The 17,517-nt window shown below is 38.0% G+C and overlaps 1 protein-coding gene across 1 annotated transcript; it reads left to right on the top strand.

The window, feature by feature from the left end:
* The first annotated feature begins 9,937 nt into the window (after positions 1 to 9,937).
* LOC123319241 lies at positions 9,938 to 11,525 on the top strand. The gene is made up of 4 exons (XM_044906112.1): positions 9,938 to 10,080; positions 10,141 to 10,293; positions 10,370 to 11,152; positions 11,209 to 11,525. The coding sequence occupies exons 1-4, from the start codon at positions 9,938 to 9,940 to the stop codon at positions 11,462 to 11,464; spliced, it is 1,335 nt and encodes a 444-aa protein (XP_044762047.1). The 3' UTR covers positions 11,465 to 11,525.
* Positions 11,526 to 17,517: the final 5,992 nt, after the last annotated feature.

A 17,517-nucleotide genomic window follows, 5' to 3' on the forward strand; every position in this document is an offset into this window, starting at 1 on the left:
GACCATCGCGCTCGAGGCGGTTGAGCGAGCCGCTCTCGAGCAAGGGTTAACATTCAACCCTAGCAAGTGTGTAGCTACCTCTTTGGTACCGTCAGGTAGAGACAAAAAGATCAAGGTTCTCACCCGGGCACAGTTCAAGCTCATTGGGGGCGACCCCGTACGTCAGCTCGGCCTACGGACGAGTGGAGGTACTTAGGGATCAACTTAAGCCCCCAGGGACTGCGTAAGATCAGCCCTTCCATTGAGGATGAGATTAAGAGGATCTCAAGAGCTCCACTGAAGGCGCAGCAACGCCTTAAGATCTTGCGTTGCTTTTTAGTGCCCAGGTATTACCACACGTTGGTATTATCTGGTTGCACGCTGAAGGTCCTGCGACAGTTAGACCTTCAGATAAGAGCGGCTTTAAGGCGATGGTTAGATCTACCCAAAGACACTCCGCTTGGGTACTTTCACGCGTCGGTTAAAAACAGTGGGCTCGGGATTCCCGCATTCGTCACCACGATCCCAGGAATGCTCAGAGACAGGCTAAGCCGGCTGCAGGACTCGTCCTCAACAGTCGTGAGGTCTGTCTCCAACACTGAGTGGGCCCGGCATAAAATAGCCTGGGCGGAAAAGGCTCTGTCCTTGGGAGTGACAGACTTTTCTCTGCAGAAGATCGCAGACAGTACTGGGCGAGGAGGCTATATGCCTCCAACGATGGCGATGAGTTGCGGGAGAGTGCGGGGTGTTCTGCCTCCACTAAGTTGATCGATGCTGGCAGCACGGGCATACCCGGAAGGGATTATTGCCAATACCACCACGTGCATGTCAACAGTCTGCCATCCCGGGTTCGTACTTCTAGGGGTCAGAGAACAGCCCTCACCAACATCAATTGTAGGGCTGGGTGTCGTAGCACAGAGACAACGGCGCATGTGATACATTCTTGTTTCCGGACCCATGGGGGAAGGATCAAGCGTCACAACGCCGTGTGCAACACACTCGCTGGCTTCTTTAGGAAGAAAGGGCTAACCGTTATGTCTGAGCCGCGCCTACGAACAACAGTAGGCTTGCGCATACCCGACATGGTCGTCGTGATGGGTGAGAGAGCGTGGGTGATAGACACTCAGATCGTGTCCGGTGGCTCATCACTGGACGGCACTCATGAAAGCAAGGTGGGGAAATACAACATCGATCCTGTCAAGGATCAAGTGGCCAGGCTAGCCAACGTCCCCGCATCTTCTGTGAGTGTGACCTCTTGCACCCTTTCCTGGCGAGGAGTGTGGTCAGGGAAATCGGCAACTTCCCTGAGAGACGATCTGGGAGTTCCACTGGGCCTACTCTGGGGTATAACCACAAGAGTATTGCAAGGGTCCCATACCAACTGGACCCGATGGAACCAAATGACTGGCATGGTTCCACGCCCGAGAGCCGGGGTTGGATAGGGTGTTTGCGGGGACAAATTATCCCAGGGCAACCTGCGCCCAGAACAACACAATCCGGCTGCAGGAAATAAAGTCGTGCTCGCCCCCCGCATGAAGGGGCGGGAACAGAGGATGGTTTTAGTGGGTATTGCTCTGCGGGAGCAGAGTGAGTCCAACATTTCATCCGTAAAAGTATTTCCTCCTTACGAAGGCGTAGAAGGGCCACATAATATTTTAAAATTATTAAATTCCGACTTTGAAGTCGGAATTTAGTTAAATTCCGAGTTCAAAGTCGGAATTTAACAAAATTCCGAGTTCAAAGTCGGAATTTAACTAAATTCCGAGTTCAAAGTCGGAATTTAACAAAATTCCGAGTTCAAAGTCGGAATTTAGTAAAATTCCGACTTTGAAGTCGGAATTTTATTTACTTCGAAACTGATACAGGCTAGATGCACAGGGTATTGTTCTACGACGACATAGATTATTTCTCCATATGTATGTACTGAGGGGGGGGCCTGGGAGCTCGATGTTATTTTATGGTTACTATTTCAGTACTGGGGTGGGGGGAGGTTGTGCCCAACCTTACCTCTACCTGTCTACGACCATAATTTCATAATTATTCAAAACATGGACCTAATGACAATTTTCTCCAATAAAATACATCAAGTTCAATATTTATTAAAGAAAAACGCGTGTTTATTTTGTGAGATCTGAATCCTCTCGTGAATATCTCAGCATAGTTGGAAATGAACCAATTCGTCATAGAGCTGCCTATATGAGGTTTTCTCACCGTTGTAATGACCTCTTCATGTAAGAAACATCAAAGCACACCGGGTGTACCTCGGGGTGTACTGATTTCTTGTCCATTGAGCCTCACGAGTACATATGAGAAGGAAATTTATTCATAAAATATCCGGAATATACCTAAAAACCAGTTATGTCTACAAAAATATTCATGTCATGTCATGTCATGTCTGTAAAAGGTTGTCATATCATTGTTATGACCTCTCATAGAAGAAAACTCAAATAATAATGTACACCCTGTGTACATAATTATTCATTCATCATAAATGTGGGAACACCTTGTTATATGAGTTTGACTATTTGTAGAAACGCAAACTGTAATTCAGGAACAAATCTACGTCGTCGTAGAACACCCTGTAGAAGTTCGGAAGTGAATAAAATTCCGAGTTTGAAGTCGGAATTTAGTAAATTCCGACTTTGAACTCGGAATTTAACAAAATTCCGACTTTGAACTCGGAATTTAGTTAAATTCCGACTTTGAACTCGGAATTTAACAAAATTCCGACTTTGAACTCGGAATTTTACTAAATTCCGACTTCAAAGTCGGAATTCAAGGAAAAATATTTTTAAAATATTATGTGGCCCTCTACGCCTTCGTACCTCCTCTCTAAAAAAAAAAAAAAAAATATTTTGTACAATACTTTCATTCGCCCTATGCTTCACAACGCTATTTATTTCCATCCTAATTCAAAAACGGATCGATGAATTCATCTCATTTTCAACATGTACAATCAGAAGGAAGGAACAAAGAGACTCTCGTTTCGTTTTTGAAAAAAAAATGAATATTTTTCTGTTAAACTCAGTTTGAAAATGGTGGTATTTATATATGAGTATAAATTCGAATGCAGAAGTGATGGTTCGAAATGATCAACGAGAGTATTTTCTTAAAGAGACCTTCTTCATGATAGCAAAAAAAAAATTAATTTTTTCTCAATTTTCCTTGATTTTTGAAGGAAATAAGATTAATTCACCCGCCTCTCGTCAAACTCCACCCTTCTATTTCTGAGTAGCCAATCACAATTCACTTTGCTCTTGCATTGAGATTTATGGCCAAACAGTCGACAAGCTTTTATGACTTTTATGAGGGTTAATTTTATAATAACAAAAGGACGGGTGGTACTCGACTCTTGCAGAAAATTCCATACAAACATTTATTTATAAACTTGATTTATAACATCCACCTAAAATTTACGTGAAAATAACGTTTTGGGTCTGGGTGTCGGACTATACCTATGTATATAAAATTTATAAAATGCGAAAATTCGTTATTTTCACGAGTCATCGAAAGTTTCGGCTAATTTTGTTCATCGTGAAAGATAATCAGGGTCGCCGTCAGGACCGGCAAACTGGACACCCTGCCGGGGCGGCACATTCTGGGGGCGGCAAAACAGTTGAAAACGATACCAATTTTTAATACAAATTTTTTTTTTTTTCAAAATCGAAAAGAGGAACAATATTAATTATTATAGTGAAATCGAAAAGGCGGTTTTTGCGCTTGGTCGCCAAACAATTTACATATGTTCACAAAGTACCGAATAAAAATGCATTTCGAACAGAAACAAGGGGAATACCCTCATAAATAACTATCAAAGACAGCCTGTAAATATTTCCACCGCAGTGGCCACTCACTGTCCAATTTTTTTGAGTTATTGCTCTCTAGCCAGTCGGCCATAATTTTTATATTCTGTTTACTAATCTGAATTCGAAATGTTCATTTATGGGAGGGATTCAAAGTACTTGAGAAGCAAGAGTACCTAAAAACAGTATAAACCCTTTAGAATAGTATATCGTACTTATACGAATTGAGACTGTTGTAGATTTTCATATATCTCTTTATCTGTGGAGTTTATAATTTGAAATTTTCAAAGGTTTCACTGTATGTATTTTACTGTATGATACCGGCGCTGGCGTAGTTAGTAGATATAAAACCCACTCTTTTGTATTCCCTTTTTCTTATTTTTTTTTAGAGTCAACATTTACTCAATTTATAAAAAGACTTATCTCTAAATATCTACATTTTGTACAAGTTGTACATTATTTCATAAAGAATTATGTGCTTAAACTCAATATAGTCACAGCAAGGTGGCAAAATAACATTTTGCAGGGGCGGCGAAATTTTATTATGTCGGAGCGGCAAAATGTCTGGCGGCGGCCCAGAAGATAATTATAAATGAGATTCAAATTCCGTCCAGTTGGGTATATTCTTTGTGAAGAAAGGTAGGTACATATAATTTTGTAATCCTTGCTCAGGGAAGGTATATAGGGTATAAACACTGATGAGTTCATAAATTTCGAACCTATTCTTGATCTTGTTATAATTCTCAGAATCGGTTCACTTTACTGTTCGTGAAAGGAAATATTCGTTGAATGCCTTCCTCTGAGAGTTGACAGATGACTCAGAAATATATTTCTGCTAAGTTGTAAAACTTTCCCGAAATTTCAACATCCCACCCCACTGTATTGTCACAGGGTCTATATATATATATCAAAAAATTTTGCAGAAGCAACCTTAGTTTTCTCCATATGTTTATGCAGTTGAGTTGTGTTCAAACGTAGTGAGTGTAGTAGTATTATTTGTTATTTACAATATCGAGAATTTTTGCGAATATGGCGAAACATCGTTATCCATCAAAAATTCATAAAAAAACGGCGAACTCAAATTTAATGAAAAAATTAAATATTGCAAGGTTTGTACTTTATCATGAATCATAATTTTAAAATTTGAGGGAAATGAATGATGAATTTATTATCTTCCATTAATTTTAGACAAGCGGCTTTGACTAATTTGAAAAAAGGCGATCGTATAATAGCTCAGAACACAATATTAGATAGAAATGTGTAAGTAATGAATTCGATGTAGAATGTGATGGTGTGAGGGAAAAAGTTGATGATTTTTTTTTCTAGAGAAGAAGTTGATAGTTTGCCGGAATTAGAAAGGGAGATTGACTCCACTTATCAATCAATAAACGATTTGTTGCATGGTCGTCGCATTGTGAATATAGGACATATCCTTTTTGAGTATGAGAAAATTATTAGGCATAGCGAGAGATGCACTATGGGAAGGATAGCTTTCGTGAAAGAAACCAGATTTGGTTTGATCTCGCGACTTCATTTCTTTTGCGACAATTGTGATGAATCGATGATATTGTGCACCGATCCGTCAAACAAAGATAACGATTTGTCTAGTGCCGTCGTGTGGGGCAATTTATCTATAGGTATTGGCAAAAACCAATGCGAGGAATTGTTTGCGGTGATGGATATTCCTTTCATGACACAAAAAACGTTTATTCGTAAAACTTGTCAAATAAAAAAGGTAAGTTTCTCACCCCCCTGTTTCCTTCTATTCAGAATCGAAAAGGGTCATTTTATATTATCGCCATTAGTCAAATTTGTTCTTAGAAGTATAGTTTTCAATTTTCAAACAGATACATTTATAATGATTCAGATTTGGGAAGGAAAAATGCTCGAAAATATGTTGCAAGCTAGCGAAGAAGAAAAAAAAATTGCCATTGCAAAAGGCAACATAAATGCTGATGGAACACCGTTCATAACAGTAATAGTAGATGGTGGATGGTGCAAACGAAGCTATGGATTCAATGCGGCTTCTGGAGTTGTGATTGCAAGTTTACTATTATAATATACACAGATCATATTCTTCAAATTATTTTGTATGATCTGATCATCATTTGGAATGCTTCATACTTCAGGGAGTTATTATTGGCGCTCAGACAAAAAAACCACTATTCTTAGGGGTTAGGAATAAAGCCTGCTCTGCATGCTCCTTCTACAGAAACCGCAATATACCTCCGAAATCGCATATTTGCGCAATGAATTTTAGTGGTCCGTCTACTGGTATGGAACAAGACATTATTGTAGAGGGGTTTTCTAAGAGTATAGAACACCATGGAGTTATGTACAAATATTTAATTGGTAAATACAAAACCTTCCATTAGGTTATATTTTCAATTTCTTTCACATATTTCATTTCTCCAGTTGACATTGATGTTTCAGGTGATGGTGATTCGAGTGTATATCCGTCTACTGGTATGGAACAAGACATTATTGTAGAGTGTATATCCGTCTACTGGTATGGAACAAGACATTATTGTAGAGGGGTTTTCTAAGAGTATAGAACACCATGGAGTTATGTACAAATATTTAATTGGTAAATACAAAACCTTCCATTAGGTTATATTTTCAATTTCTTTCACATATTTCATTTCTCCAGTTGACATTGATGTTTCAGGTGATGGTGATTCGAGTGTATATCCGTCTACTGGTATGGAACAAGACATTATTGTAGAGTGTATATCCGTCTACTGGTATGGAACAAGACATTATTGTAGAGGGGTTTTCTAAGAGTATAGAACACCATGGAGTTATGTACAAATATTTAATTGGTAAATACAAAACCTTCCATTAGGTTATATTTTCAATTTCTTTCACATATTTCATTTCTCCAGTTGACATTGATGTTTCAGGTGATGGTGATTCGAGTGTATATGCGAGAGTTAGTAGAAAAGGTTTCGTATGGCAGGGATGTTGTCAAAATTGAATGTGCCAATCACATGACTCGTTGTGTGAGTGATAAACTCCACAGATTGTCTAAAAACACCTCTTTCAATATTTCTAACAGAAAAATTTTAACTAAAAAATATGGCCCTATTAGTAATATTGAAAGATTAGTCAAGTTTGTTAGAACAATCGTGAAGAATAATGCACAGGACACAGTCATGTTGAGAAACGATCTGAGAAATGGTCCCTACCACATGGGCGGTCCTACGGGGGGGTAAAGGGGGTAATTACCCCCCCAGAGCTCATAACGAATACGATTTTTCGAATTTTTCATATAAAAACTAAGAAAAAACAATATTATAATGAAATGAAAAGGAGAGATTCCTTTACAGTGCATCTCATCTTGGCTGAGACAGCCAGGTTTCTCGCTTGTTATTTAAGTTTTTTGTGAAACTCAAGTTATCTTAATCAGATTTTGCATAACTGTTTCCGTATATGAGATACAGGGCGATGTTGGAAATTGATACTTTTCGTATCCCTCCTTTATCTCCAAAGTTTTGAGAAATAATGCTGAGCTGAAAACTACGTCTGATAACAAAATTTTGCGTAGAATACAGTGTCGTCCTCAATTTTCTTTTTCGGGGTTTTGAAGATACGACACAAACTTATATTTTTTTCAATGGAACACCCTGTTCTTTATTACTTCGTTGAATTCAGAAATGCTGAAAAACACTGAAACATTACATAATGATGATTTTAGAGGAGAAGGATCAATTAGCAAACAAAGATAATACACTCATCACTAACACGAAAAACAGAACGAAGGTACTGTTATGGTTTGCGTTTCCCCAATATATTATTGTTTAGTTTAGTTTTTCCAATGAGTACTAGGAATTAGAAGAAATTTTAGTTAATTTATAAGAAATTTATTCATCATAGATGATATGCTAGGAAATTTTGGATGTCATGGAAACATAAAAAAAATAATAGGGAGTTGTCAGTCAAGAATAGTTTTCAGAAAAGTCACTCCTTGAATAGACTAATTGAAATAATTTGCTTTTTATAAGTTACGATTGTGTTGATGGATTTTATCAAAATAATATTAGGTTGGGGAAAAAGAAATCTATTATTTTTTGACAGATGGTTTTATTGACCTATACCTCGTTATGTAGGTGTCGAATTGGGACAAACGTATACTCGTTGTAAAGAGGAATTCATGTACTAGCAAAACACGTTTTCTCATTGTTATGACCGAACGATTCAGTTGTCAATTAAAGAGTCAAAGATGGAAGTGAACAAAGAAAAAAATCGTTATGTTTTACAATTTTGCTTTGATAAAGGGGAAAATGCAAGTCAGGTTGCTGCAAATGTAAATGAGGTTTATGGTGCCAATACTGTAACACCCAATCATGCGCAATTTTGGTTTCATCGATTCCGTTCCGGTAATTTTGATGTGAAAGATGCACCGCGCACTGTGACGCCTATAGTCAAGAATGTCGATGAAATCATGAAAATGATAGAAGTAGATCGGAATGAGAGCTGTCGTAGCATCGCTCAGGCACTAAGGATCGACCACAAAACAGTTTTGAACCATCTCTGCATAAGGCTGGATTCAAAAAGAAGCTTGATGTTTGGGTGCGGCACGAGCTGAAAAAACGAACGGAAAAAAAATTGATAGACCGTGTTTCCATCTGCGATTCCTTGGCCAAACGAAACGTAATCGGGCCTTTTTTGAAGAGACTGATGACTGGGGATGAGAAATGGATCACATACGATAATGTCAGGCGAAAACTTTTATGGTCGAAGAACGGTGAAGGCGTCCAAACGGTGGCCAAACAAGGATTGACGTCCCGGAAAGTTTTGCTGAGGTCAAAATTGTTCAATAGAAGAGGTGTCGCATTCCACCAGGACAGGGCCAGGCCGCACACGTCTATGATGACCCTCCAGAAGCTCTGGGACCATGGTTGGGAGGTTCTTATGCATCCACTTTATAGTCCGGATCTGGCCCCAAGCGATTACCATTTATTTCTGTCGATGTCAAATGTTCTTGGTGGTGTGGAGTTGTCCTCATGAGAGGCTTGTGAAAACTGGCTAACGCAGGTTTTTGCCAATAGGAACAAGACATTATGAGAACGGGGCATTATGAAATTACCTTCTAAATGGCAAGGAGTGAAAAAATGGGCGCATACTTGAGCCAAGACGAATGATTGTAACTATGGTAAATAAAGCTATGAAATGAAAGTAAAAATAATGGATTTCTTTTTCCCCAACCTAATATATAAATAAAATTTGAATTCAGCGGTTCGTAACAGTACCTACCTAATAGCAGCACATAAATAATACAAAAATTCATAATACAAATTAGATAGAGAAGAAATACCAATAAAATATTTATTGGTAATGATAAAAATAAAATATTTATAAAATATTTAAAGGTATTGATAAAAAATTTTAACATTGCATAATATTTTACTAATTAAACTGTTCAAATTGCTGTCTGTTTTGCCTAATACATAATTGAGAAACCTTTTCAATACGTGGTATAAAGACTTTATACTTTTATAGGTCTTTATACAATGCCTGAGTGCATTTAGTATTATAAAAGGCTGTTTTGGTGTTTGGTAATTTCTCTGTTGATGCACGAAGTTCTTCGGGACTGTTGTGTCTAAACACAATAACAATTCATAGCGATGACAGCTAGATCAGATTTCTTTTTTTCTCTTCAATGCCTACTTGATTAAACAATGCTTCCAAATGTATAGTAGTCATAATAACAACGAGGATGTTTGTATCATACATGAAATACTACTCTTAATAATCAAAAGTAATAATCTTCTTATTGAAACTTGGAAAATTCATGGCTCACTAACAAAAAATCATCATTATGTTATGTTTTAGTGTTTTTTAGCATTTCTGAACATCCTACCTATATAATGTTATACATAATTTTGAAGGGAAAAAATAACGAATTCAACGAAGTAATGAAATACAGGGTGTTCCATTGAAAAAAATATAGGTTTGTGTCGTATCTTCAAAACCATACCCCGAAAACAAAAATTGAGTACGCCACTGGATTTTACGCAGAATTTCACAAAAAAGTAGGACAGAAACGTGAAAACCTCAAGGCTCTATCTTAAATAACAAGCGAGAAACCCTGACTGCCTCACCCAAAATAGGATGCACTGTACAATTTAAAGAAAAAAAATATGGTACTGCAAATGCTAAATAAAGATACCTACAGGGTGTTATTTGAAGTCTTAATTTGGAATTTCAATTGTTCTGTCAATTACTACCCCCCCCAGAAAATCAGTCTAGGACCGCCCTTGCCCTACCATATTTTTGGAAATCACAGCAACTGCAGGTGAGCCGTGTGTTTTGTTTCATAAGTGTTGACTAAACTTCGACCATATTTCCCTTACAGAGATTCCTACTGTAAAAGGAAAAATTCCGGGGAAGAAGATTATACCAAAAATATGACTCCTGATTTTTTCATGGAAATTTTGACAAATGTAGAGCCCATGGTACATAAAGCCGATAGATTGATTTATAATGAAACTACGAATCAAGCGGGAAGGTAAGAGTAACCCAATTCTGAGTTTATTTTTAATCGTGCTATCAATTTATTTATAATTGAAACCATTTTTTCTCAGGTATATGGCTCTTGTTGCAAAATGTACTGGAGGTAAGAGGGTGAATTTTAGTGGGTCCGTTTCCTACACAGTTCGGGCTTACGGAGCAGCCCTTTCACATGCTGCTGGTCCTGCCTGGCACCTACACACTTGGAGAGGTTCTTTAGGGGTCAACACAGAAAAAACTTTCCTTAGGAGGAGGAAAATTCACGAAAGGAGAAGGGAGAAATTATTGAGCACTTCAAGAAAAAGGAAAACTCTCTCCAATGGCCCTGATTCCAATTATGGTCCAGATGCTGCCCAACCTGACATCACTGAGGAAGAAATGTCCTCCAAGAAGTCAGAATTTTTAAATATTCTCAGAAATAGAATATCTGACTCGTCGAAGTTGAAGGATTTGGAGGAAAAAACTCGTGGGCAGCATGACAATGCACTTTGGAGGCAATACAGGCAGGACTATCTAACATCCTCGAACTTTGGTTCAGTAGTGAAAAGAAAATCGACTACTCCTTGCCACAATTTTGTGAAAGTCCTTCTATATAAAAAGCAATTGAATACCGCTGGAGTACTTTATGGCAGGATGAACGAAAGTAAGGCGGTATCACTATATGAACATTCAAAAAATATAAAGGTTACCCGGTGCGGATTATTTATTGACCCTGAGTATCCATTCCTGGGAGCCTCTCCTGATGGATTGGTTGGGGACGATGGTTTGATAGAGGTCAAATGTCTCCAATCAATCAAAGGAAAGCTAAGGGACTATAAGAAACCGCACTGCTTCACTATCGAGGATGATAGAATAAGGTAATTCTAAGCAAATTCGTAATGTTCGAAGAAATATAATTTTCTATCATTTTTAGGCTGAAAAAAAATCATAATTATTTCTACCAAGTGCAAGGACAGTTGAATATCTGCAAAAAAAAATTTTGTGATTTTGTTCTATATACAGATGAAGATTTCCACATAGAAAGAATAGAATGTGACGAGGCGCTGTGGAGAAATATCATGTTGCCAAAGCTGGAGCAGTTCTATATGAATTGCATTCTTCCTGAAATAATAGATGGGAGAATACCAAGAGGAATGCGAGCACGGGATATGAATGAAACAAGGCAATAATTTCGAAGAATCAAGAACTCAGGAGACTAGTGGACTACGACTCAAAGGAAGACAAAAGGAGAATGCGAATCCTCCCGAAATACTAACTATTACTAACGGTAATAGATTGAATCACTTCCTTGAAACCAATATTGATTATACACTGCATGTCCCTAATAATCCCACGCACTATCCCAGAAATAACACCACCCCCTCAACCATAGATTTAGTTATATCTAAAAACATTAAAAACATATCAGATTTAGATTCGAGAAGCGAACTCTCCTCGGATCATAATCCAGTAGTATTCACCATCACCGTAGGAAACATCGAAAAGGTAGGTACCCGAAAAATTTGTGTTTGACTACTCAAACACTGACTGGCGTACATGTCGTAGAATATTAGACTCTAAAATAGAAATGAATAATAACATAAACAATGCCCACACCCTCGAGTTGGAAGTAGAGAATTTCACGAAAGCTCTCATTTACGCTAGCGATAAAACTACATCCAAAACCACCATAAAACCCCCCCAGGACAAACTCCCCCAGCATATCATCTCCCTAATCAAATTCAAAAATAAAGTGCGAAAGCGCTGGCAATCTCACAGATTAGCAGCAGATAAAACTCTCCTCAACCACACCACGAAAGAAATCCAATCCCTAATACTAGAATTCAGAAATGAAAAGTGGGAAGAAAAACTGTCTCACCTCAATCCCCAAGATAACTCTCTCTGGAAAACAGCCCAGATTTTCAAGAAAAAACACACTCCAATTCCCACTCTAGTGAAAGCGTCTTCCACATTCTAGGCTGATGTAGAAAAAGCAGAGGTACTCGCGGAAACTTTCGAAGAAGCTCACACAATCTCCCAAACCGACAGTGAAGAGTAGACAAAAATAATCGATAGCGACAAAGAATTTCTAGAAAAAAATAAAAACCCCAAACCCGACCAAACCTATCACACCAATCCCACAGAAATCCATGACACCATTAAATCCCTCCCCAATAAAAAAGCCCCTGGCTCTGACGAGATCGATAACAGGCTTATCAAGAATCTTTCTAAAAAAGCCATAGTGCAACTCAACTACAAAATTAACGCCATCATTGCATTACAGCACTGGCCGAAACAGTGGAAAATGGCAACGGTAGTTATCCCCAAACCAGGGAAAGATAAAACATCCCCTAACAACTACCGACCGATAAGCCTGTTATCCAACCTCAGCAAAGTAGTAGAAAAAATCCTATTAATTAAAATAAAAAAAAACACCCGTAGACTCAAAATTAAAGACATCTATCAATTTGGTTTCAAGGAAAAACACAGCGCCATCCAGCAAATTTGCAGAATAGTGGTTGACATTGAAACGTAGACTTGGGGAAAGCCGGTCTCAAGGCAATGATAGGCTCGCGGCTACACTCAGTGAAGACGGGAGTGAGTTTTATCGGATGGAATGTAATGGGCGCCAGGTAGAGTAATGCCTGCCTACTCAAGGTTAATGAACTGCTTACTCCTCCACCAGAGTAAGAGTTAACAAAATTCCTCAAAATTCAAGTCACAACCATTTATTACCCAAAAACAAAAATATGTATGTGCAGTGGTTGATATAATACGGATAAATATTTTCCCCCAAGGGGTAGCCAGAAGAAAACTTACTAAACACACTAAATCAGATAAGAACCAATAATCTAAACTAACAAACTAAACCCACTTAATTGGCTTACGTTCAGCTTAACGTTCGGGTTTAGATTGTCAATAACTACGCTAAATTAAACAATGATTCCTTAAGGGAATACCGATCAATTATCCTATAATAAAATCCTGAAGGGATACACGAGCACCTTTGTTGGTACCCAACGCAACTTATGAAGTGCACCTCACTATAATTGCCCACAGTTATATATAAAATTACCTTATAGAATAATATCACAAATTATCAAAAAAATAAAAAAAGTACCAATGATTTACAATTTTAAAGCCAGTGCTATGCACTGGTTACCTTCACAAACTATTACAAATGGTAAGTTGAACGTATGACGCCAGGCACGTAGACCTCCAAGATGCCAATTGTTACCCCTCACTGACAGGTACGTAGATGACTCAGGTACTCCGGACTCCGAACTACGTGGATAACTGACACGTATGTGGAAACTGACCAGTACGTGGAATAACTCAGCTACGTGAAAACTCAGGTACCGCGTATTGGGGGTATCTTAGTTCCACGTGTTGGGTGTGGGTACCTGACCATCGTCAGACAACTAGTTCAAGATAGAAAGTGCATGCATACCTAACGAATTTCCTGTGGAAAAGTTTATGATCACGTATAAAACGTATTTCCCAAAATATTCCCAAAATACTCCTCAGGGAATAATGACACTCGAAGTTATAATCCCTCACAACGAGGATGAATCTATAGATTCAAAATTTATCTTCGAAAAATGTCCAAACACTCAACAAGATTTTCGTATCACAAAATGTCCGCTCTGACAGTCGCACAGAAATTTTCCGATACTCAAAGTTCACAGAGCCTATCAGTTGCCATAGTGAAGAAGAAGAAAACACATCAAAACCAAAATAATATAAAGGAATCATTACGGTACTGATACCTAATCTACGCAGTTTATACCAGAGGAGGGTCTCTATAATTCCATTTCTATAATTCTTCCACGATTTTCCGGAGTACCGTACTGAGGCCAAATAATTGCCAACCACTGCTTTTGAACTAACCAAAATGACAACACCACAAAATGACCACCAACACTAACCTCACAATTTTAAATAATAAACAAACCGTTTTCTGATGGAAAACAATTCAAAGGTAGGTAAACGAAGTGAATAAGTACAACAATGAGGAAACTTTGAAAATGAACCATCCCAATAAGTTTACTAACCAATAATTTTTGGAAAAAGATGGCAAAACTACATTTTATGATAAATTCCAAAATAATAACGTTACAACATCATAAATAATTTCAACCAAAAAAATCATACTGTCATGGTCCTATTGGACACACGAAAAGCTTTCGACAAAGTCTGGAGAGAGGGCTTAATCTATAAAATGATCAAGCTCAGCTACCCACCATTTTTGATCAAACTCATTCACGCGTACCTAACTAACAGAAAATTCAGAGTTAGAATAGGTACCTACAGAAAACTCCAGCATAAAAAATATCACCGCAGGGATAGTACAAGGGTCAGTCCTTGGACCTAGACTCTTCAATACCTATGTCCAAGACATTCCCACACATCCTAACACAAAAATTGCACTGTTCGCAGACGATACTGCAATATATGCACATTCGCGCTGCGCAACTGAAGCAAACAATGAAATCGATTCCCATCTCAAAATACTACTTAAATATTTTGAAAGATGGAAAATTAAACTCAACGAAAGCAAGACAGAACAGATCGTGTTTAGCAGAAGGGTCAACGACAAAATCATCAACCCCCCACTTAAAATCAACAATCATACAATCACCCCCAAAAACTCCGTTAGATATCTAGGTATCGAACTGGATAGCAGGCTAAACTTCCATAGCCACATTCAAAAATCGCTGAACAAAGCATACACCGCGAAGAAAAACCTCTACCCCCTGCTCAACAAAAACAGCAAATTGAATCAAAAGAATAAAAAACTCCTCTACACATCCCTAATTAGACCAATAGTCACGTACGCCGCCCCAGCATTTTGTCATCTCCGGCCGTTTCCCCTCAGGCCCATTCAAAATTTCCAAAACAAAATGCTTCGTCTCATCTCGAACAGGGACAGCTACACGAGAATTTCTAACCTCCACGAAATCACAGATCTCCCCACAATCAGAGATCATTTCGACCACATATCAAATAATTTCTACGAATTCCATTGTCGTTTGAGCGATCTCGTAAAAAACATAACAAAAATGAGAGCTAATAATATCGATCCCAACAGCCCACACCCCCTACCCTATCAGAACCTTCCCATCTTCCTCTACCGCTACCGATGGGTAGCAGAAGCGTTTTGCGCTCCGTCCGCTGAATGCGACCAATATCTTTCAAATTACAGAACAACAACTGTACCATTGGGCAACGAAACTGGAACGACGTTACCGCCACAGACGGCGCGCGCTGGCCACTCCCCCAGCGAAACCGGACCAACCACAAGGTATCAGACCGACAGCTGGATTGCGAGGGATCACTGAGGGAGGGGTCAAGCGCGCCTAGCCAATGGCGGCCTGGCGGACAAGGATCGCTGAACCAATATTAAAATTTTCAAATATGAATTGTAAATAATGTATATACTGTATATAATGTGAATAACTGTACATAGCCCCCACCCCCCCCCCCATTAACAAAAACAGGTTTTTTTCTTTTTATTTTTCCTGTGAGCCTAAACAAAATGTAAAATATCAAAGCAAAATGAAATTACCAATTATTTATAACTTCTAGACATACAGAACCACAAACGTGGATACTTAAAAAGTAGGAATCATGAGCACGACCCAATATTATAAATGTACTGTATGCATAATTGTAACAAAAAAAGCACAATAAACGTTTTGAATTTTGAATTTTGAACCCCGGAATCCACAGTTCGAGGCCAAGCCAAGCATGCGCCACGAGTAAAAATTATACACGGTTGGATTTTCTTGAAAATATACGCATAGAGAATGAGATTTCCAGAAACATTAACTGCTTGAATATAAATACGAATATAAACTTAAACACATCATATATCGCTTCATCTAAGAAACTTTAAGACATGAATTACTGGATTATTCGGCTTCTTGTTCGAGTTGATGTATTTGCTATTTGTCAACCTGTGAGTGTCACTTTTGTGTCCATGTGGAGAAGATTTGTGATATATGTACAGGATGGGCAAAATTGGTGATGCCTAAATTACAACTTTTTCGACCCCTCGCTCCCCAACTATAACGATGGTTCACAATTCGAACACTACCGCTGACAGAAGCACCTATCTTTCATCATCTTACGTCTTACATTTGTAAAAATTATAATTATAGGTAACTATCGTATTTTATTTATATTACTGAATCTTTGAGTTTCTTTCATAAATAGGAAAACAATAATTGAATGAATTTTCTTCTTTAATAATCAGATGAAAGTCTTCTACTTTCTTTTAAAGGAAACAGAAGGTTGAGCTCACATAGGATTATGTGGAGTTCACGAACCATAATGCATTTTCAACGGTCGCTATGGTTACGTCAGCCTAAAAATTCAACACTGAATCGAAAAGCAGCAAAAAGTATTAAATTTTTTTTCTTATGTTATATATGTTACGGCTGAAGATAGGTGTGAACATAAACTTAAGATTAGCCAGCTAAACTTAGGTTTAGCTTCGGGTATTTGCTAATGTTAGTTTCTTCTATCTTCAACCGGCTAAACTTAAGTGTAACCACATCCCATCGACTAAAAATGTAGAAGGATTGAGGGGCGAAAATTTTCGGCAATTAAAAGAATGTAAAGAAATAGTAATACGAGTACCTATAATCAAACTATTAATGCAAAGTATTTTTTGTATGAATTTCACATATTTTAATAGCAGAAAAGCATTCTGTTAAGCAGTTGAGAAATTGGAGAATGAACATATTATTTGTTTCAACTGTGTCTCATCGAATTCTTATTGACGAATCTAAAAATCTAAACGCTTGATGACAAAATTCATGACATGCTATTTTGAGTGTGGGGGAAAACTGTAGTATTAATGATTATTTTTCATCTTGTTATTATTCATAATTTGAGGGAAATTGAATGAGCAGAAGGAGATAATGAAGACAAGAATGCCGCGAACTTCTTCATCAAAATACCAAACAGTGACGGCTCGTGGTCATGAGAGCTGAGGAGGCTAATAGTTTTCGAGGAGTGTGTAATGAGAAAATGGGTTTTCCAACCTATTCCCTCATTTTAGAATAATCATTTTAGTTTTCCTTTTTAAATAATTTTGTTTCGAATTAATTTCCGAGAAATCTTTTCGAATTTCCAATTCAGGATTCCGACATCGTTCGGAATTGTAAACATACCGCACCGTTTTTATTCCGTTTTTATTTCCTAAAAACGATGTCGCACCGTATAAAACATCCTG

The sequence above is a fragment of the Coccinella septempunctata genome, chromosome 8, assembly GCF_907165205.1.
Source record: "Coccinella septempunctata chromosome 8, icCocSept1.1, whole genome shotgun sequence".
Taxonomy (NCBI): Eukaryota; Metazoa; Arthropoda; class Insecta; order Coleoptera; family Coccinellidae; genus Coccinella; species Coccinella septempunctata.